Source organism: Aphis gossypii, chromosome 2, assembly GCF_020184175.1.
Source record: "Aphis gossypii isolate Hap1 chromosome 2, ASM2018417v2, whole genome shotgun sequence".
NCBI classification, from domain to species: Eukaryota; Metazoa; Arthropoda; class Insecta; order Hemiptera; family Aphididae; genus Aphis; species Aphis gossypii.
The window spans coordinates 34,549,125-34,572,401 of record NC_065531.1 but is presented as its reverse complement, the minus strand read 5'-3'; the positions used below and the strand labels follow the sequence as shown (position 1 = coordinate 34,572,401).

General features: G+C 25.7%; 5 protein-coding genes across 7 annotated transcripts; 3 read left to right on the top strand and 2 right to left on the bottom strand.

Annotated features, from left to right (window-relative positions):
- The first annotated feature begins 5,010 nt into the window (after positions 1–5,010).
- LOC114122834 (translocating chain-associated membrane protein 1) lies at positions 5,011–8,365 on the top strand. The gene is made up of 7 exons (XM_027985605.2): positions 5,011–5,391; positions 5,484–5,657; positions 6,541–6,656; positions 6,763–6,978; positions 7,063–7,178; positions 7,244–7,549; positions 7,613–8,365. Exons 1-7 carry the CDS (start codon positions 5,257–5,259, stop codon positions 7,714–7,716), a joined length of 1,167 nt encoding a protein of 388 aa, XP_027841406.2. The 5' UTR covers positions 5,011–5,256; the 3' UTR covers positions 7,717–8,365.
- Positions 8,366–8,668: 303 nt separating this feature from the next.
- LOC114122840 (dynein assembly factor with WDR repeat domains 1-like) lies at positions 8,669–14,428 on the top strand. 2 transcript variants are annotated; one of them, XM_027985613.2, is made up of 9 exons: positions 8,669–8,748; positions 8,821–8,893; positions 9,003–9,221; positions 12,244–12,366; positions 12,785–12,963; positions 13,215–13,344; positions 13,781–13,943; positions 14,009–14,143; positions 14,210–14,428. In XM_027985613.2, the coding sequence occupies exons 1-9, from the start codon at positions 8,709–8,711 to the stop codon at positions 14,426–14,428; spliced, it is 1,281 nt and encodes a 426-aa protein (XP_027841414.2). In that variant the 5' UTR covers positions 8,669–8,708. The 2 variants fall into 2 exon arrangements, with proteins under 2 accessions (XP_027841414.2, XP_050055861.1); XM_050199904.1 differs by lacking the exons at positions 8,669–8,748; positions 8,821–8,893; positions 9,003–9,221 and adding an exon at positions 11,199–11,339.
- Positions 14,429–14,434: 6 nt separating this feature from the next.
- LOC114122842 (WD repeat-containing protein 73-like) lies at positions 14,435–16,746 on the bottom strand. The gene is made up of 5 exons (XM_027985614.2): positions 16,459–16,746; positions 16,148–16,379; positions 15,959–16,049; positions 15,560–15,862; positions 14,435–14,980 (listed from the first exon to the last, which is right to left on the bottom strand). The coding sequence occupies exons 1-5, from the start codon at positions 16,509–16,511 to the stop codon at positions 14,541–14,543; spliced, it is 1,119 nt and encodes a 372-aa protein (XP_027841415.2). The 5' UTR covers positions 16,512–16,746; the 3' UTR covers positions 14,435–14,540.
- A 72-nt stretch (positions 16,747–16,818) lies between these two features.
- On the top strand, positions 16,819–22,319 carry LOC114122838 (DNA fragmentation factor subunit beta). 2 transcript variants are annotated; one of them, XM_027985611.2, is made up of 7 exons: positions 16,819–16,955; positions 17,045–17,192; positions 17,745–17,871; positions 19,885–20,082; positions 20,671–21,043; positions 21,156–21,360; positions 21,954–22,319. In XM_027985611.2, exons 2-7 carry the CDS (start codon positions 17,091–17,093, stop codon positions 22,026–22,028), a joined length of 1,080 nt encoding a protein of 359 aa, XP_027841412.1. In that variant the 5' UTR covers positions 16,819–16,955; positions 17,045–17,090; the 3' UTR covers positions 22,029–22,319. The 2 variants fall into 2 exon arrangements, with proteins under 2 accessions (XP_027841412.1, XP_050055863.1); XM_050199906.1 differs by having other exon boundaries at positions 16,844–16,955; positions 17,057–17,192.
- Positions 17,866–19,277, bottom strand: LOC114122837 (protein yellow-like). The gene is made up of 3 exons (XM_027985610.2): positions 18,994–19,277; positions 18,191–18,914; positions 17,866–18,115 (listed from the first exon to the last, which is right to left on the bottom strand). Exons 1-3 carry the CDS (start codon positions 19,244–19,246, stop codon positions 17,890–17,892), a joined length of 1,203 nt encoding a protein of 400 aa, XP_027841411.2. The 5' UTR covers positions 19,247–19,277; the 3' UTR covers positions 17,866–17,889.
- Positions 22,320–23,277: the final 958 nt, after the last annotated feature.

Genomic DNA, 23,277 nt, shown 5'->3' with positions numbered 1-23,277 from the left:
AGGTTTATTGAAAACCAGAACTTTAATATGTATGAACTTACATTGATTTTTTCTTATATATTTTGCATAACTAGAAAGTTTAATTAATAATAAACTGGAAATTCACTCGCATCTACATAGTATTATCATTGATAATTAAAATAAATTGACGGTTTTGTAAGACGTTTTTTAAATTCAAAACTTCTATTTAAAAATAAAAGCATTGATGTTATAACTATAGTTATAATTATTTGCAGACTTTCAATGAAAACCCATAATATATTAATATATAATGATAACTTGTCAACAATCGTAAATATAATCCTTAAACTTATTATTATTTTATGATTCACTTATATCTTTAGTTCAACATTATTCCAATTTAATTGTATAAAATCTACCTACTTTACTAATACAGTAGAAACATAGTAGGCTTCAAAAGCTTCAACGGTATTGATATAATATACATACTTTTATAGTTTTATATATGTCAGAGGGAACAAATATCATTATTAAAGGGAAAATATTCAATACTTGAATGGAAATATCCATTCATCATATTACATTATATTTTTAACTCAGTGTCCGAAACTAAAAAAAAAATTTTCGGATTTTCGTTTAAAGGTTTTTTAATAAAATGGAAACAATAATAACTTTAAATTCTAAATAAAAATATGTACACAAATTTGTTGAACAAAATTCATAAAAAAAAAAAAAAAACATTATTTATAGCCTATTAAATTAATAATTTTATTAGTTTATTAATTTTTTTAATTTTAATACAAAATAGCAAACTTAAATTCATACTTATAATTAAAAAATCCATTCAATGAGACAAATCTTCAATGCTGTTATTCTCAATATAATATTATAATACAATTATTCATTTCCATTATGTCAAAAAAAAAAATGTACGTATATATATACAGCAAGAGATTGTGAAATACAAACAATATTTTAAGTTAAAATATAAATAATGAAATAACGGCTATATACAATAAAAACCACGCGATTAGTTAATAAGTTATCGTTTATATTACCTTTATATTTTTTTATAATAAATCAATGTTTAATTGTTTTAAATTGAAAACAAATAAATAATGACCGTCAGCCATATCAATAGATCACAGCGTTACTGTTACCCGCCCACATCAATTCCAGTAACGATGCAAAATAATTTTTTGAAGAGTTATAGTCTCACAATACCTAGTTCAATTTTTTTTTTTTTTAGTAAAATAAGACATTTTTATCTTAATAAATAATTTATAATGGTACAGTGGTGAATAAATACAAATCAGTAAGTACATTTATGACTATTAAGTATAATAATAATTTAATAATTTAATATAATAATAGGTACCTACCTACAAATAAGATTGGTTAGACGTAGTAAAGAAAAATGTAGACAAATAGATTTCATTACTGTAGTAGATTAAAATACTAAAGATTAACTTAAAATATAATAATTAGTAAGATCTCATATGTATCGTATGTACCGCATTAAAAGCGTATTTGAGATGTAGGCGTATATCTAAATTAAAGTGAACATTAATCCAGTTAATCTATATAGTAACTATGGAAATTTAAATCCAAGGCGTTTATTTGATCTTGCATTTTTTTTATTTTGAGGTCTTTGTATAATAATTAATAATAGTTGTAGGACCTAACCTAACCCTGGCTACGGTCTTATCTTTACCAATATTACAAAAACCATTTTAGTACCAATGCCAATTATTGTTGTCTATTTACTGATTCACAAATTTATAATATAGAGTATATTTTGAATATGATTAAGTATATCAAGTGTTCGACTTGAATTAAAAATAGTAAAAATATGTATGATTATAAAGTGTTCCTATCTCTATCTAATTATTATACCTAATAAAACCATGCTTGGCTTTGTTAGCCACACCCTATACATATTAGCATAAACCAAAAATAAATTTCCTAACTTATTATTCTTACTTGAGTTTCAATCGTATAGATATATGTAAGGTCTATGCATGTAGTATAATAGACTTTTACGCAGGCAATAATTGAGGTACCTAATACTATTTTTTTTTTTTAATGAAACAATAATAAAGTTTAGGTTAAAATATTTTAATTAGGTAAGTTAATTATTTAAATATATGATAAATATATATATATATATTTATATAATATACCTATCGTATAACTCAGCAGAAGTAAATAAAAAAAAAAAATTCATATATTTCGTTGTACAGTGACCTCTTACATAAATCACTGACAAGGTTAGATTCCTACACCCAATACTTATGGCAGAAAGACTTCTTCAGTTTATTATAATTTTGCATATTTATATTATACGAACGATGTTCGAACATATTCAAATATTATAAAATGATGCATACCTACCTATATTGTAAGACCACAAATATTAATATATGAACACGAACAGACATCTGTCAGTTTTTCCCACTATCAAATGCTTTTTCTGTGTATATTATTTGTAATAAACTAATATAGAAGAATCCTAGTTTCCTACATAGATAGAAAAACAAGAAAGTCTTTGAATGTATTTTGTACAGCTATAAAAGGAAGTTGGAATAAAGCAAATGAAAAGACGTCAAAATGTGTTTTACATATTATCTTGTTTAACACAGAATATCATAACGTTCAGTTTATTAATGTCAATGACAAGTAATTTGCTCATTCAATTAATTATGAACAAACTATGTATCTACCAACCATATAATACAACATAATACAACAGCGTCAAATGTTTTAAGTGGCTAATTATTACCTATACCTATATTTTAAATATTACATATTTATTATACTCTTATCAAAATGGTAAAAAATATATAGTGTATCAAAAAGTTGTTTTATATTTTTTAAATTTTACTATTCGCCTATAATTCTCAAATTGTAAAATATAAAACCCTGTACATTTTTACTGTATAAATATTAAATATATATAACTGAAAAATATACGTCATGTAAAAAAAAAAAATTAAAGCATAAATCACTAATTATTAAGACACACAAATAACCGTAAGCTAAAGGATTTTGGATGAGAAATGATAAGTTTTTAAGAACAATCTCACTTTAATACTTCATAAGTAGTCGTAACTGTTATGTTTGTAAAGTAATACGAATCATTTGAATAAATTAAAATTAAAAAGGAGGTAAACAGAAAACCACTATGTTATACAGTAAGAGTCGAGTATACCTCGTAATTGTAATGAATTTGTTAAATTTGAATTCAATGAAAAATCACTACATACAAAAAACGATTCTGAGTAATGATGGTAAATCGGAATATTATTATATTTCTATTAATTACTATAGTTCTATTTATATTTCTGTTTATAGTAATATGGTATAAACTAGAAATAGACTAAGCACTAATCCAAAGTGCGACCTACACATATCTATTTCCCTATACTACTTTTTTAATTATAAAAACTTATAAGTCATTATTATTACATTTAAACAAGTTATTATCTACATTTTAGTATGTATAGTTTATGTCATAAAACTGTCTTTCATCATGTCAGATAAAAATTCATCAAAATATTCATTCAAATGTTTTGAAAATATCATTGTTTGTTTTATATAAAATATAATGGTTAATACGTAAAAAATTTGTATCACTTTTAGCTATGATTATTATTATTATTTTATAACTACTACTACATATCTAGTAACCTAGTACTATATTACCTATGTATTTATTGTACCTATTATTATTAATAGTTTCGCTATCTCAAATTTATATTCACATTGAAGTACCTTTGTTAGGAGGCCTCATCTTTCTGTCTTTTTTGTATTTAATCATATTTATCACTTGAGCTTATTTTTCTAAATGTAATAAAAACTTGAAAGCATACTATCAAATTTTGAGAAAAAAAATAATAACGAAGGTACGTAAACGTTTCAAATCTCCACGACAAATGTTTTTGAATTACAACAAAATTAATAAAATTCTTATTCTTCTTTTAAATATAGAATTTCTTCCAAATTCGTACTTCAAATACCTATAAAACAAAATCAAGTTTATATTAAACTTTATTTAGATTTTTTGGTTCTTGTATGAATTAATTGTGAGAAACCTTGTAGGTAGGTACCTATGAAGTTTTCAAACTTTTTACCCAAGCAAACTAAAAACCAATAAACAATTTTAATTTTTAAATGTATTAAAGAGCACAAAAAGAGTCAATTTTTTTGAAAATAATATTATTTATAGAAAGTGATCATTACATTTGATCAAAATTTCAAGTTGGTTGTTATTCGTTTTTGAATTAGGTAGGTACAACAAAATATCAAAAATCAATTAAGGAAAATAGCTAATAGCTATTTTACTGATCAATGATGAATAACTAACTTAAACAGTAGAAACTAAGTATAGTTAAATTTTATTTATAAAGCAAAAACAATGAAATAAATCAAGTTTAACGTTTACGCAATTTTTAGATATTAGAGTTTCGAGTTTCTACAACTTCTTATAAAGTATTATAACTTGCAAACGTCGTATTATAAGCGTATAGAACTTTACACTTCTAGAATTAAATGACTATGACATATCGTGTTGATGTCTTGTAGGTACTTACTTCCGTTGGTATTAATAATATTATTATACTTTCCAGTTTCCTCTATTAGGTAGGTACTTTTTTTTTTTTTAACTACCTACCTGTTTAAATTTTAAAAACTAAGTAATTATAAATAAATAATTTTTGTTAAATATTTCGTGTATTTTAATACCTACATATTTAGACAAAAATCACAACATAAATATTCACATATTTTGAATTTTTTATTACAAAATAATTCTCACCCTAAGTGGCTCAACTAATAACTTTAAGTACCTATCTAGGTAATAAACTAATAACACTAGAAAAAAAATAATTTATTATATTATAATAATAACGGTTAACTGTTTAACGGTGACGGCGCGTGACATCTAGCGGCCAATAGGCGCATTAGGTCCGTGACCAATATGTGGTTATCACTAGCCGCCGACATTATCAATAAAAAAAAAAAATAAACGGAAAATGTAAACACACGCCGACAGGTGTATTATATTGACACATCAGCAACCTGTAAACGGCCAACTCAACTGCCACACACTCAGGTCCGGGTGCCAACGACTGCGGTCGCTTTCTGATCTTCAATGTACTTCACAGTCACTCCACTGACAGTCGTACTTTTAGTCTCTTCCGCCTGACCCGTTTTCATCGATTGTCACGTCTTGCCCGAGTACTTGACTGAATCTCGATATTTCTGCAGCTGTTGAAGAACGGTACTGTTTTGAAAATGGCCCCAATCAAAGGCCGAAAGAGTAATGCCAACAAGAATCTGCCCATACTCAGCCATGAGTTCGTCATCCAAAACCATGCAGACATAATATCCTGTGTGGCCATGGTTATTGTAATCGGTCTCATGGTTCATGTGAGTCAAAGCCACCACAACTAATTTCTTATTTCGATCATTCTTGTTTTGTTATTGTTGTTCTATTATATTGTTTTTGCTTTACATTGCAGATAACCGCACCGGTGTCTTCATTGTTCGTAGCCCTGCAATATGTTCAAACCTCCGGAGAAAATCCAAACGCCTTACAAACATATGGTACCGGTTTAAAGGATTTGTTTGCTATATTCTTCTATTTCCTCATTTGTATCATATTCCATGCCATCATTCAAGAATATGTTTTGGATGTAAGTATAGCATACCTACTTACTTACATGTAACTTCTAAAGTATTACATATAATAATATGTAAAAGTTTCAAAACACAAAAATTACTAATATTATTTCTGAATTTTGTGTTATTTTTTATAAAATGTGCATGTTATTCATGAGTATCATTTCTTTTTAAAGTCTTTATGGTTTGATATTAATTATAAAAAAAAAAACCATTTGAGCTAACAATTTACTATAAACTATGACACTAAAATGTCTTATATGTATTGGGTTCAATAATTTCATCTATGTATAAAAATAAAATAGGTTAGAGGTTTAGGAACCTAATTTTTTTAGATATAAAATAAGAAATAAATGATACCTATTCTGAATTTAAATCATATTTAAGTAATTACTAATTTATCTTCATAGTTAATTTAGTCAACTTTTAAGCTGTAAATCTACTAATCATAAGAGGCTCTTTATAAAATTATAATTTGTATATCTATAATCAGTGGAAGATATAAAGCTTATTTAAAGAACTTATGAATTACTATCATATGTACTTATAAGGCCATAACTAAAAATATATTTTGAAGAGGTCCAAATTTGAAAAGTTTTGTGTGATATAGCACTTTAAAACAGGTTCAGTATAAAAAAAAATAAATTCCTAAACACAAATAATTCTATTTGAAAAAAAAAAAACAATAAATATCAAACTATTATACTTATTAAATGAAGTTCTTATTATTCTTTATTCTGATTTAATTCAAGTAACAGTTTAAAAAAATAACCTAGGAGGGTAGATTAGGTTAACTCTTTCTTAAATTCACTGCTGTTTACAATCAACATTATTTATGTAATTAATGAATAGTGATTAGTAATTAATAGTTAATTATCTAAAAAAAATTTTTTACAGAAAATTTGCCGTAAATTGCATTTATCCAAATCAAAGAATTCACAATTCAATGAATCTGGACAACTGATTGTATTTAATGCAATTTCTATGATTTGGGCATTAGACATTGTTGTGAAGTAAGTATTTTATAAAGATTGTTGTATAATTTATAATGGAAAGTTCATCAATATTTTTTTTCAAACTTAGATATTATATAATATTTATACTCTATATATTTTCCAGAGGAAATTGGTTGGCTAATCTTTCATCAATATGGATTGGATATCCGTACACCGCACTATCATTCTCAACAAAATTCTTTTACATAATCCAATTTGCTTACTGGGCTCATATTATGCCAGAACTTTATTTCCAAAAAATTAAAAAAGAAGATATGTTTAGCAGAGTGAAATATTCTGTATTATATTTGACATTTGTATCGGCCATTTATATAACTAAGTAATTTTAAAGCATTTTCTTACACAAACAGCAGAAAAGACAAAATAAATATTTTATTAATTAATTTTGTGTATTATCTTTCAGCTTCCACCGCATTGGTGTTGTATTACTATTGTTGCATTATATTTGTGGATTTATTAAACATGCCGTTAAATTGATTGACATCACTGAGAAAGAAGAAGATAGTAAAAAAGTTCAATGTAAGCTATTTTAGTGACTTATGATTAACAAACAATTGTTTTATTAAAATGTGTGTTTTTATTAGTGGCCCAAAATGTGTACAACTGGACTTTCTATGTTGTACAAACGCTGTCATTAATTCTATCTCAGACAATGCTATGGTTTGGTCTTAAAAACGTGCAATACAGTGGAGAGTTGCGTGACTTCAATACTCCCACATTTAAATTAATATGTTCGATCGGTGCAGTAGCTGTACAAGCTTATATGGTTAATGAATTCTTAAACAACCAGGATTCCAATGGTCTCAATTTATCTGCGTCATTTGGATTAATCAACCGCAAACCAAAATCAAAAAGTTCTGATGTCTCTAACAAAAAACGCAAGAATGCAGGTATATTAATAGAAAATAACTAATAACAATGAAATATATTATATTATATTTAATACATTTTAGCTACCCGGAAGTTCAATGAATTGACAGAAGCTGATCAGAACATTAAAAAAACATTAAAACATGAGGCAAAAAAAGCAGCCAAGATCGCAAAGAGTGTCAAATAATTTTTGATCAACGTGTTACTTGTTAACTTAGGTGCAATATTTTGTTCATCATACATTGCATTATGTTGGAAATGTGTTTAAGACATTTACATAAATGTAATGATAATTAATAATAATTATATAATGTTTTCTTCCTATACATATTATAGACATTATGTACAATTAATTTTTATTTAAAATTATATTGCAAATTATTATAGTAATTACTAATTAATGTTTATTTTTATGTTATGTATGATATATTATAAGCTTTTTAATCTTTAATCTTGTGAATTATTATATTTTGTTCTATATTTAATATTTATAATCAGTGTTTAATACTGTAATTGTTATTTTTTTCAATCAAACAAACCAATTGACGTGCTCCATTTAATGAAGATTTAGTACCTACATTTTTTTTTATACTACGGAATTTGTGTATATTTTATGATTAAGTTACATTAACTAATTAAGTAATTTTAAAATAATAAAACAAAATCCATTTATTCCTTCCATGAGAAATTCATATACAATTTTAAAGTATGTAAACCCATCTAGTTAATTAAATGTATGTATATATATTTTATCATTATGATTATTCATATTATAATATTTTTATTGTAAAATTTTATTTTTGTTTTAAATAAAAAAATATTTATGTATTATAATATATTGTCAGCGTATACATTTTATAATCATTATTCATTGTTTTTCAATATTATAGGGGTAAAGATTAATTTATTAGTTTATCACTAAATATTCAAAAATTCTGATAAACCTTATACAAATAAGTTACAAGTACTAACAATACTATAACAAGAATAAAACATAACAATTATTATTATAAGAATAATACATGATAATAGTATGTTTTTAAAAAAAAATCCCCCAGGGTCAATAATAATATTTAGATCCAACATCTTACGTAACTATGGAAACATTGAAAAAGCTTTATGAAACATGTACACTTGAACAATTTGAGTAATGTACTTATATGTAATAATGAGATTTATATGAAATTAAAAAAATTTTACATAAGATATTATCCACCAGGTAATAGTTTTGTACTAATATAGATAATCATAGTACATACTTATCAATGTTTGCGTCAAATATAATTTATAGGTATTATATTTGAATACCAGAAGCAAAAGAAAATAAAGCAAAAAATTTTGGATTTGTTTGATATTGAACAAGAGTAAGTTTAAAATTAATTATTTTAACATAAACAAATTATAACACTAGTTAATATGCTAATTGTAGGGATATATTTTATGTATTTCAATTTATTAAATATTAAATTTTAGGACAAATGTTGAAGCACTAGCTGCTCGGATTGCGGGCGATGAACCATTGATCACTGCTAAAATCTTGCCTCAGCTGGAAACAATCTTGCAAAAACTTAAAGATAAAATATTTTTCAAAAAATGGGACAATGTCCTTGATGTTTTCCATGTTGACAAAACTCTAAGCAGTGGTCATTTGTTACCAATAACAAATGTATCCATTGACAAATTCGGAGATATGTGAGTAAATATATTTTAAAACTAGGCAAGCTTAGATATCCAAAAAACATGATTGCAAAATTATCTACTTCTGTTAGAAAACTTAATGGGCGATTCATGAGGCCACAACATTAAGGAAAGGCATTTTTGAAAAAAAAATATATGAACATTGAATATATTTTGTTAATAAAATGTATTATTAATGTAGGTACCTACTATAAAAGTATTCTGATAAGTTTTTTAAAAAAATACAGTATTAACTGAATAAAATTATTCAAAAAAAATCAGTAATAATTTTGAAAGATAGGTAGGTATAGGTAAAAATCAAATATGATTTTGAATTTCTAAATAAAATGAAATTGTGTTATATTGTTTCTTCATTTTAAAAGGTGGTAGAAACAAAACATATTCATCGTCAAAATGAACTGAGGTGTTTCTATGAAAATTCCAAATTGTGTTATTGTTTGCTTATTTTGGTAAAATCGAGTTAAGCGATATTCGTATCGAAAAATAGAGAGGAATCGATTGGCACTGTTATTGTTTTTCAAAACGTATTATTTCCAACCTCATTCTTTTTCAATACGTTCCATAATCCATTTCCAATTTCTTTCAAAACGTGTTTTTCTTATACTAAATTATATATCTTATTTTATTTCATAACGTAGGTACCTAAATTCTTTTGTAATATACCTAATAATTATGCCTGTATTTTGATATTTCCTTCATTTTTTTTTTATTACATATTAACTCTATTGCATGTCAAAACTAAACATTTCCTGTATAATTAATATAACAGCAAACAGGAAACCATTATCATACCAAAATGTAGTACCTATTGACTTTTATTGTTATTATAAAATAAATTATAATTTAGGCCCTTTAACTTAATTAGATAATTTAATTAATTTTAAAATATTTATTATATATAAATGCAAATTATCAATTTAATACAATTTTATATTTATTTTATTTATAAATTTATTTAAATTACGAATTTTCTATAAGTATCTTAAAAATAGTACCTACCTATCTACATCTTTATAGTTTTTCATAATTTAAATATTTTACTTTAAATAGATAGATAGATATTATATGATAAACAATAAAGTAATATATTTTAAATAATAATAATTACACTATGACACTATGTGATATGCTTGCTTGTTTCCTTCGACTACCTATATAGGTAAACTTAGTTTATTATAGACGTATTATAGTTGTAGTTTGTAGGTAGGTACCCATTAATCAAGAAAATTATTATTTTACCAGCAAGGTAATTTAATATTACTGTGTATTAATTAACAACAGTTATACAAATAATTCAAAAAGATGATATGATATACGAAAACACAAAGTAATACCAAAAAAAAATAAACAAAATTTCTTAATTTACTCTATTTAAATTTTAGATCTCAATCCGCTTGCTAGAAATCTCTCTTTCACAAATATTCCTGGTAACTCTCAAGAAGGTTAAAACGTAAATGGTGCCGTGATCTCCTCAACAACTAAATACAAAAAAAAATGATTAAATAATAATATATAAGAGTATATTTATCATCAAACGTAAGTGTCACTAGTGGGTGGCTGCTTTTCTCAAACTACCTAACATGTATAAGTATTATTTATTGTAAACTGTTAGCCTATGTCTAATATGTTTTTGATACCTTATAGGCTATAGCTTATATGTTTATTCCTGTATCATATTTACTTATTGTGCCATTAAGTATAGATTGTAAATTTCATAGATAAAAATAAAAAAAATTAGATACTAGTGATAGTAATACTTTAAGCACTTTATATAGGTACTTGGTACATATAAAGTAAGTACCTAATAATATGAATTTTGTCAGTCTATTACTTTGTTTAATGATTTAATCGAATATGATGTAGTCATTTATTACGCATTTTAAAATCAATTGTGTGTTTTTTATATGAATTGTTTATATAAAACAAATTACTAGGTACCATTAAATCGAAATATACTAATTATATCCGGAAATAACATGTTTGTATCAAATAAAAATTTAAATATTCCAAAATAGTTATAACAGGGATGGATAATATGAAGGTATTCGAGAGTCATACAGACAAATACAATCATACCGAGAGCCAAAATATTTATAAATATATTTTATATAGGTATGTTGATACATTTTTATAAATGTTCACCAAAAAAAGTTAAAATTCATAACAATAATAATTAGATACATTTTGATTTTATAAATAGTCGTAATAAAAAAATCACCACCGAAAAAGTAGTATTTACAAATACCACAATTTCAAACAGAAATACAGAATCATCTCATAATTAAACATTTTTACCAAGTACCTACCTATTACAACTGCATGGTATCGTTAATAATATCTATCTAGTATCTACCATCTAGACAAAATGTCTAATTGTCAAAATGTCTAATCTGTAAGTTTGTTTTAAACAAAATTCGAAAACTTCTCCATCATTCTCGCTACCTCCACAAGTCACTTCTCCTCATAACATAACCGTACTATCTCAACCTATTCTTCCTCATTTTGTCTACAATGGGTATCACATCAAAATTGACCCGAATAATTTTATTTTTATTATATCCTCTCTAGTGTCATCCTACACATAAACTTTTAGCAATTTAGCGCTCTTATCTAGTCATCTCCGCTATACATTTATCTCTGTTTAATTTTATTACCCACTGCCCAACTTTCCGAATTCCGATCCGTACACCATGACTTATGACTGGCCTTACAATTGTTATTAAAAGACTTAAAGTCTACACAGACTACTACAAACTACAATTATTTAAAATTAAATAATGTATTGCTCTGCGCGCCAAGGCATTTTTAAACACATTATATTGCCTATATAATCTATATACTCAATGCTCGGGTTTGTTAGTAATAAACCATAGAATATTATCGATCATAGGCTAATTAAATTTTTCTTCTTAGTCCTTAGACCTCAATACTTGCACATTGATAGATTTCGATATTTTGCCGATGTATATATTATAGAATATAGATATGAATAAATGGATTTTTGTGTGTACTGCAGTTGCGCTACCGGAAGCTATGATCGGACTTGCAAGATTTGGAACACCCGGACGGGTATGGAAATGTCGACGCTCGTCGGTCACGAGAACGCGGTATACGTCGTGTCATTAGCCATTACTGGAAGGTTAGTTTTATATACGATGTGTGCAAATGACGAGCGTCGTTGCCCACTAAGGCACCATTCCCATTCCAAACGAGGAAGAGGTTTGGTTCCGACGATTAAACCAAGTCCAGACCCACAGAATATACACCTTTATTACTATATACGTAAATTATGTCTGTACATATAAGTCATAAGATCATTCTTATATTGCAGAATACTTGATATGCACTGAAACTATAAAACGTGTGCACTTAAACTGCAGCTCTGAATTTATGGTGGCCTATGATAAAAGAATCATTGACCTAATCTATAAACAGAGACGCTCCTGACACCTTATACTTTTATAACCATCTGTGTACGAGCAAAAGTCTCCTAGACACTTATACCATCGATCAAAAATATGTACGTGTGAAAATTTGAACTAAATATAATTTTCCAGGGCGCTGACCGGATCGTTTGACAAAACCGCGAGGATTTGGTCGCTAGACGATTGCGAGTGTCTATGCACCATGCGAGGTCATTTGGCTGAAGTAGTCGCGGTAGCCGTTGATCAGCCTACGCAGACTGTCGCCACTTCGTCGATGGACCAAACAACCAAACTGTTCAGCGCCGTCACAGGTTAGTTTTGCTGTGGAGCCTGTAATTTTCACTGATGAATTAACTACCCTCGTCATATATATAAAGCTACGCCGTGACTTAAGTTGTATGATTTAAGGACGTAATCTTCATAGACAAAATGTTTTTAACACTCGCACCGACGATAATTTCCATTACAATATCATTTTTTTTTTTTAATAAATCAAAAAAGTAGTAAACAAACAAATAAATAGTATACTTATCTATGTATACGATAATTACATTGTTCATAGGCCAAAATGTTGCCACGTTAAGAGGACATACCGGCGAAGTGGTAGTCAACCAGTTTGGCAGTGGTGGGTCGACAGTGATCACGGGTTCATTCGATAACACCATCAAGATTTGGGACATCCGCACTGCCCGGTTAGTTATCGTCAATTTAATGAAATTGGTATTTGGTAGTGGTACAAATTGATCGTTTAGCTTTGAGTTGTTTTAGACTTCGATCGCATAGTTAATTTGGTCTAAGTCACGAATACTGTTTTATAAGAACATTAAAAAAGTCAAGTAGGACAAATGTATGGCAAAAAAAAAAAAAATAAAAAATGTAAATGTATGTCGTATATATAAAATTTTGAAGTTCAAATATTTTTTCCTATAAACACAGTTGTTGGGTATATACAGCTCTATAAAAAAAAAAAAAATAGAATGATCTCTTTTGATTCATTATGTAACTTAATAATGATATGTAACACACACTTGACTGGTCGTTAATACTCCGTTTATACTACCTAATTGATTTTTGTTCATTTGGATCTAAAGCTTTGCAATATAGAAAATATCATCTTATTATTCACAGATGTATAGCAACGTTATATGGCCACACAGCCGAATTGACTGCTTGTCACTACGACTTCAGTTGTAAAGCGATTGCTAGCAGTTCATTGGATGGCACAGCCAAGTTGTGGGATGTGAGGAAGACTGACAGCTGCCGTCACACAATTTCTGGCCATACAGATGAGGTAGTTAGACATTCAAAAATTTTTTTGCTAGTTTCAGATAACCTAAAAATTTCATTATTGAGTAGGTACTAGACATTTGTTTTGATTCAGTTGGTCGTCGAGTGGCTACAGCAAGTAGTGATTGTAGCGCCTGTATCTGGGATGTAAGCAGTGGCGACTTGATTTCTGCAATGATTGAACATACAGGAGAAGTAACAAAAGTATCTATTACATTTATCTGTAAAAAATAAATTTAATAAAAGATAATAATTATTTTGTGATTTTAGGTTTTTTGGGAACCAGCAGGACATTATCTGCTCACTGCATCACAAGACCATACTGCTATGTTTTGGGACACAGAAACTGGAGAATGTTTACAAAAATTAAAAGGACATTCTGATCACGTATTTTCAGTTGTAATGAGTTACTTAGGTGATACAATTTTGACAGCTTCTAAGGATAATACTTGTTGTGTTTGGAAACAATTTAATTCAAAAAATAATTAAAACATATAATATAATATAATTTTACTTTTAATTTGCCAATTGTTAATTGGGTATTTAAATATACCAGACTTTTTATACAATATTAAAAATGTAATTATTATTATTTTTTGTTTTATGAAATATATTGCCATCCTTGAATTGATCCATCACTTGCAGCCGATAACAGTGTGTTACTTCCACACATTGGTAACCATAATGCACTACTTGTAATTGTATTTTGACATAAATCTTCGTCTTCAGTAAACATATGTCCTTCGTGTTTAAACTTATACACAAAGTTTCTATTACAATTTGATTTTTCTATTATATACACATTACTGTCAAATCCACTAACAGCATAATTATGTGAATTATAAGGATCAATACTTATGTTTATATTATTATTACATTTCGAAAACAATTCTTTTTGATAAGTTGATGGAGTTTTGCAATTTCTTAAATCATATGTAAGTACAGTGCCAGAATTAGAAATTAATACTAAATTAAACGTGGTTATTTCTTTAGAACTTGTGTATGCGGTGTTTAAAAACCATTTTGCATGATGATCAGACTCTGAAACATAAAAGTATTTTTAATTATAATAATTTATATGAAGTAGAAAGAACAAAACTTTAGTTGGAGGATTGTGTAGTTCCATTTATACTTTATACATTTTGAGAAGGTGTTTTGTTTTTATTATTTTCATGTTACCAATATCAGTTACAATATATTTTTAGAATCTGAACATTAGAAAACTATACAAAGATACAATTGAAAGTAAAAAAAAAATTATTTGACTTAAAAATATTAATATTAGTAATATTACAAAATAGTAAATACTAATGGTGTTATGTTATGTTTAATTATACATATATTAGGCTATATCACAAAACACAGTTGAAAGTTTAATACATAAGATGTATATTTAAAAATATCAATATTTTATTTATTCTTATATTAGAAATACGCTTTAATAGATAAGAACATTAGTTAGATTCTTTTTTATTAAGATTTTTTATTTTCAAACACTATTATCAGAATAAGAGATATCTAAAAGTAAAAATAATATACATGTTTCTAAATAAATAGGTATACCTAAATTACCAATATTTAGAATCCTATCCAGTAATCTAAACACAACCAAATACTTACCAGGTAAATTAACATTTTTTACATGCTGACCGCTAGTTAAATCATACAGATCAAATGATCCATTTTCAGAATTTTGAACGACCAGTTCATTTTTAGACATAAAATGTGGAGTATAAATGCACATTGGGTCATTGGGCACATCTCTGATCATGAATGTTTTCATATTGTTTTCTATGTTAAATATACAACCTGTGTGGTGTGAGTTTTCTTTTCCCCAAATTATTAAGGTATCGGTAGTATAATCAACAGCTAATTGTCCACTCTCTACCTTGCTATCAATATTCACCAACGGAATCATTTGATCTATAAGTAAATAATATTTGTTATATATTACACTATATTAGACAACTAAATGACTTGATATTTTTAAGTCATAACATATTAATTTAGTTAACTTGCCTGATTTATGAGGATCCATTTCATATATTGTAACTTTATTAACTCCTTTTTCAGACAAAATTGTTTTAGATTTTCCAAAGAGAGTTTTCATCTATTAAAATAAAAAAAAATAAATCAATGCTTTTATTTACTGTCTAATTTCAACGATAATATAAGTACTATACCATAATACTTATAATTTTTGTTTACATCTATTAATTGATTATCAGTTAAAGTGCCACATTTGATTTTCAAATCTCTACTTGTGCTGATTGAATCGTGTTCATTTTCAATTTGGTAAAGCTTGTTTGGAAGTTCTAAATTCAATATTTCAAAACCATTTTCTTCAGGCTTTTCACATGCTATACATATTGAGGAATTACAACTCAGTTCCATTGACAATACAGGTTTATCCACACCAAACATTTGCAACTTATGATACCTTATTTAAAAAATATATATTATTCAGTCAAAATATAATATTTATTATTAAAAATGAAATTTATCAAAAATATTCTTACCTCTTGAATGAGTTAAAAAACCACTCATCAAAAACATCTTCCGTTTCCAACATTTTTACACTTTTCAAAATAATTGAAAAAGTAAAATAATTAATAATTTTGTTTCACTCAACAAAAATAATGGATATAACAATTAATAATCATTAATAACCCTATTGAGATTTGATAACTCAATTGAAGATTATAATTTATAATGTACAATATACATTATGCGACACTTTCAAATCCAATTTTCGGTTAAAAAGTTCTTATAAGTTATAATTCATTCTTACATTGTTATTAAATATTAAGACAATATTATCTTATATTATTGTTGTTATGTTAACCATAAGTTATCAGTTTATCAATTAATAGTTATCACTTATCAGACCTTTTTTTACCTTTTGCAACATTTAAATTATTTAATATATTTATTTATTAACTACCTATCTAAAATGTTTACGAATTCATAATTAAATATAATCAAGTATTAATATATACTTCAGTTTTAAACACAGGTTAGTAGTTAAGTACAATTCAGTTATAAGTATTTTTATTAAATATAATTTATATCAATATTTAATTTTCTAATTCATAATTATTATAGTTTTTTCAATAGGTAGGTAATAATTTAATTTTGAGTATTTATAAATATGAAAGGCTATAAGATTACTAATTGTGCACAAGATAAAAGAATTGGTGTTGTCGGTAATTCAAGGGAAGAAGTTTTTACTAAAGGGTGCCAGAAATTAAAGGTAAACCAATAATAATAAACATATTCATTCGTAGACTAGAACCTATATATTTTTAAACTATATGTGAGATTATCATAATGTTTTACTTAACTTGATTTACTTTTACCAAATAATTACCACTTATTATTTTAAAAGTATTATAATAATATTATTTAGGTAGGTACTTCAGTCTTTTATGAAATAATAGGCTTAATAATATTTTCACATACAATCAAACAGCAAGTGACATTAACTATTCATAATAAAATGTAAAGTTTTGTCTATCTTGAGAGATTCTTTTTTAAAAATATTTTCTTTTTAGTTAAATTTTTTCATTCTTAACATGTATGACACAGGTTATTAAAAATAGTTGAGTATAGATAAATCAACAATGTTAATATTTTCTATAATAGAATGCAAGTGATTTTGTGTATGCTTACTCAAAGTAATGTATAATTTAAATTTTTACAAATTTAGTTGTGATTTAATACATATATATAATACTAATTACTAATTTAAAATCAGTGATTAACCATTAATTTAATTATATATTTATGTTTTGTTATTTTATAGTTAGATGCTGTAAATGTGACTATGATGACACTTGATGGTACAGTGATAGATGATGAAGAATATTTTCAATTGTTACCAGCACAGACATTATTTATATTTCGGTTAAACGGGGAAACTTTTGAAACAGGTATTCATTTACAGTTGATTACATTTCATCACAAATTGATCCTTTAATCACTTGTCGAACTGGAGTCATATATATTTTGACATTGATAAGATTCTGATCATAATCCTTTTTATTGTATATTTGAAATGAATTTGATAACACCCAAAGATTACCTGTTCGATCAACTCTGACATCAGATGGATACATATCAATACTATTGTCCAAGCTTATTACACCTTGAGTTAATTCGGTATATTCTTCTCCACTGTAATAATTTATTAATTATAATTATGTAATTAATTACATTACAAAAATATAATTAATATATTCATTATATTACCTATAAGAATTCCAACAACCAAGAACATTTTTTAAAAGGAGTCCGTAAAATAAAACACCAGTTTCCATGTCAAATGATGATGATGTAGCTTGTTTATTAGTACCTCTATTTCCCATCACTTTAAAATCATAAACATTTTGATTGATATCATAATTTCCACTACGTATTATTCTTGAATTAACTGCAAAACCCATTGTACTGGCAACACTATGAAAGTAAATGGTTCTAAAGCCATCTCTTGCTGTTGGAGATAGAGCTATTCCATATATACCTTTTTGAGACTGATAGTGAATTTCACCCAAGTTTATATCGCCACAAAGTGGATCGAAATGAAAAAAATTGTGTGTTATTGTATATGAGTTATTAGCTTTCCAACTGTAAACCAACAATCGATAAGTTTCACTGTCTGGTATGTATGCATATGCATCTTCACAAGTTGAAGATGTTACATCTAATTCAATGTTAGTGATATCTGAATTTGTTATTGATAAATTTCCAAGATCAAATGTTCTCAAGTGTAAATCGGTTTTTAAGTCGTACACATGTATAACAGGAATACTTTCTTGCTTGTTATTTATTTTTCCATTGTCTAATATCCATAAGCGGTCGCAAACATCAGCTCTTACTTTTACTATTGATGTAAAATTATGTTCAGATATTTCATGCATTTTCTGATTAGGATAGGGAATTAAGATAGGTGTGTTATTTTTATAACTTTCCATATCTAAATATTAATCAAACATTTGTGATGTATGTTTATACCTAATATTTTTTGTAATGTATTAATGTATTAATTATCTTACTTGTTATATTGATGTATGACAGTGTTACTGGTACATCAAGCCTGTATCTGGGTGTAACCAAAAATAATTTATTTTTCCATCGTTCCAAAGACATCGGAATTACATTAGTTGGTTCATGTTTAGTATCATTTTTAAGTGTTGTCACATTGATGGGTGAAAAATAAATTTTTTTAAAACTAAATACTTCTTTGATTCTGGAACTCAGTACAGACGAAAAGTAAATCAAAAGTAATATAAAAATTAATTTATACATTATGCCTAGGCCTCTACAATTCAAGTTATATTAATGTTATAATATTTTTATGAATATATAGTAATTATTTTTGCACTATCATTTCCTTTAAATGTACTACTATTATAAAACAAATAATATAAATTATCAAGAAATAATTACTGAATGTTTTAATTACATTAACCTGCCAAGCATATCTAATGAAGAATAATGTTTTATTATTAAACAATAAGTGACATACTGACATCCTGTATTATAGTAATATTTTATTATAATCATAACAGATTATTGTTTGATTACTTATTGTTTTTAATTACTTTTTGACTTTGAATTTATTAAAATTCACTACAATGTTGTGCCTTATTGAATATTTGGAATTAGTATATGTATTATATAATGTACTATAATGTATATTTTCTATACATTTTATAATAATATTGTGAACATACATTTTTTATGAACATTAAACATATGATATTTTTTAAATTTTTTTCAAATTTTACTTTCCCCCAAAATATAATTTTTTTCCATTTTTATAAAACAATAATTTTATTGCATGTTAAAAAACAAATTCTATAACAATGATATAATGATATAATCTTGAATATGTAGTCATCACATTAGTTATGTATTTAATTTGATTATCTTTATTTTTTTAGGGGCTGATTTAGTATATAATGTGCTTGCAGCTGTAAATAATGATACATTAAAAACTTCAATTAAAATAAAATCATTTATGGATGAAAACATTAAAGAAAAAATAAGAATATTATCTTCAGTTCTGGATATAGATCATAATAAACAAATCAATTTAACATCTTGCAGTCTAAGATCAAAAGACCCAGAATGGTTTCAAGGTAATTATAATGATTATTTATCTATTGTACATAAAAAAAGTTTTATGTATTTATGTTTTCCACGTAGTATAAATAATATATATATTTTTTTATATAAAACGTCATGCTTTGTTAATATTTTTAGTGACAAATAATATATTTAAAGAGGCAAATGACCATTGAATTGAGGGGGCAAAGCTCCCAGAATGGTTAGTGAGCGAAGGATTAGAGAGCAGAACCCACTAGATTATTATCATGTTCTCTAAGAATTTTAATTCTTGAGTAATGTATTAGGTATATCAGAAAAAAATTAATTTAAAAAGTAAATTTTTTTATTTAAATATATTTATCTTCATTAATCCAATTTATTACTTAAAATAATAATTAATTTATCAATTTAAATTGCATTTTACATGGTAATAAAATTATCTTAATACCAGTATTTCTTTTAAATATTTTTACTGTAATATGATTATTGATTACCATATTTTTCTTTGTTAATGTAATCGAGAGAACTAGAAAATATTTAGACGTCTATGTATAAGTATGAAATATGCTAAGAATTAAGCCTTATTTACAAAGTGGTATTTTATAAATTATATATTTAAGATTTGGACACAAGGGCAAAAACAAAAGAAGAATTCATGTTCAAGCGTTGCCAAGAACGAATTCGGAGTTATATGTACAAAACAAAAACGGATATGATTAAGTCAGATTTTTACATACAACATAAAAAGTGCAGGCAGTACTTGGATGAAGTATATAAACAATTCAGTGAACTTTTAACAAAAAACAAATATCATGGATATTATTTTGATAGATCAAATCCAAACTGTTTATGTGACAAGACTGGGACGTTTACTTGCGAAGGAGCATGGAATCAATCTATTTGTTCTTATGAACGTGGTACTGGTCACAAAATCAATCCATACCAAAACAGAGAATGTAGAATTATATTTTCTACTTGGAATTTGGACCATTGGTATAGTATATAATACTATTATAGTAAAATGTTTACTTCTAAGTTAAAATAATACATGTGTATTTAACTTATAAACTCAAAGCTTATTATTTATTTTTATTTTTATTTTTAGGGTAGAGAGATCTAGATCTGTAATACCAGCATTGTTTGAAGCCAGTGTAATGGCATCTGAAGTTGGCTGTTCGATTAATATGAACTATTTTTATGATTTGCTCTTCACTACAGTTAATCTAAAACTTGTGCATATTGTATGTCATGACAAAGGTCAACATATCAGTGCTAAATGTGATCCAAACTTGTATTTAAAAAATAAACAGGTAATGTTTTGAAACAAATATTTAAAACAATATATAGTTATTAGTTGTATGAAAAATGTAAATATATATTCTTTGAAATGATTATTATTTATTCATTAATTATTAAAAATTATATTTTAAATCTAAAGAGACCCACAATAATAAAAAAAAAAAACTTCTGCCAATTCCATATTATCTATTACCTCTCAACTTAAGTTTGACTTATTTTATCAATAATAAGTATTTAAATATAGATAATCACTTTTTTTTTTTTTATAAAAAACGACGTTTTGTAGTGACTTAAAGTAATAACAAGATACAAGGTGATTATTTATAGGTGAATACTTATTTAAAAAATTATAATATGTAAAAAATATAAGTGTGAAAACTTTAATTTATTTTAAAAATATGTGTGTTTAATGTTTATATACTAAAGAGTTACATTGTATTATCTTGTTTCTTTAAATTTATGTTAAGGTTTGTGTTGTATTCACTTGTATTTTAAATTTACTAAATGGTCCAATGACCAACATCCACTGAATAATGTTATAATTTTTTTTTTGTTATAACTGTATGTTATTATTATTAATTTATGGTTGTTTTTTTTTTCACAGACAATTAATAACTATGTCAATAACCATTTAAAGAGTGATTTTTTTGGAAACAAAAAAATATCAAATATCAATTAATAACCAACAATAATTATATATTATTATATGAAATCTAAAATAATGGGATTCAATATTCATTGAAGATCAAACCTAAATCAGGGCATTTGACTATTGAAAAATCAAATTGGCTCTTCAAGAGGTTTTAGTTAATCTTTAATTTTTCATCCTATGATAGTGTCATATTTTTTTATACGGATTATTTTTAATAAATAGTTGATAAGTAATATTTTCTTCCTTATATTTTTTATGTAATTTTCTACTTTTTTAAGTTTTTATATGTAATATAATTTAAATCTATTTTTAATTAAATTCTATGTTTTTTTTTATTACATACTCATCAATAGGGCTAGGATTTATAGGCTATAAATAATTGTAAAATGTGCATTTGGCTTATTAAAAATATGCAAAAATAACCATGTTGTCAAAAATAATTTGTAAAATATAAACATCGCCATTTTCATCATCATTAGGTGATTTGTCGATATTACTGACAAAAGAAATAGTAAAAAGTTGCAAAAAAAATAATATACCATTAAATATAAATCTTAGCCCATCAATAATATTCTGTTAAAGTTAGATACTTCAATGCTAAATAGTTATTGTTCTGTAGTTGTAGATGATAAACTATAATATGTTCATTTATCATTATGATTTTAAAACTTGTCTTCATAATATATTTGCATTAACCATTTAATTGAATATTATATAATATTTAGGGTGCTGAAAAATTTCAGTTCAATATTAGATAGTGCTTATTGCTGTTATACAAGACTATCTCAATTTTTTCAAAAGAATTTATTAATTTGTACTAATAATGAGTAGGTATTGACTTGGTGATATTATTAAGATTTAATTATTATGCCTTAGACATGTAAAAAATAATCCAATATCCATTAAAACTGATGAAAAGTTGAACACCTTAGCATGGTTTTTGTTAGACAATGAAGTGTTAAACTAATTTAATTTTGAAGATTTAAATGACACATTTGCGCAAACCAAATGTTGACACAAACCAATCTTCTAATTAATAATTATTATACTCAAAAATGTATACCAACATTTTTTATTATTTATTAATAATAATAATTTTATTTAACTCTTAGTGTTATGTTTGATATTTCAATACAATCTATTAAGCAAGCCTACATAATTAAATCAAATTTTATAGTAATTGATACTAAGGTTATTGATTAAATTTCTGACTGTTTTGTCCGTCTTTTGTTTCCCTTTCAGTTGCATTGTCTCGCAGTCCATAAAAACTGTATAT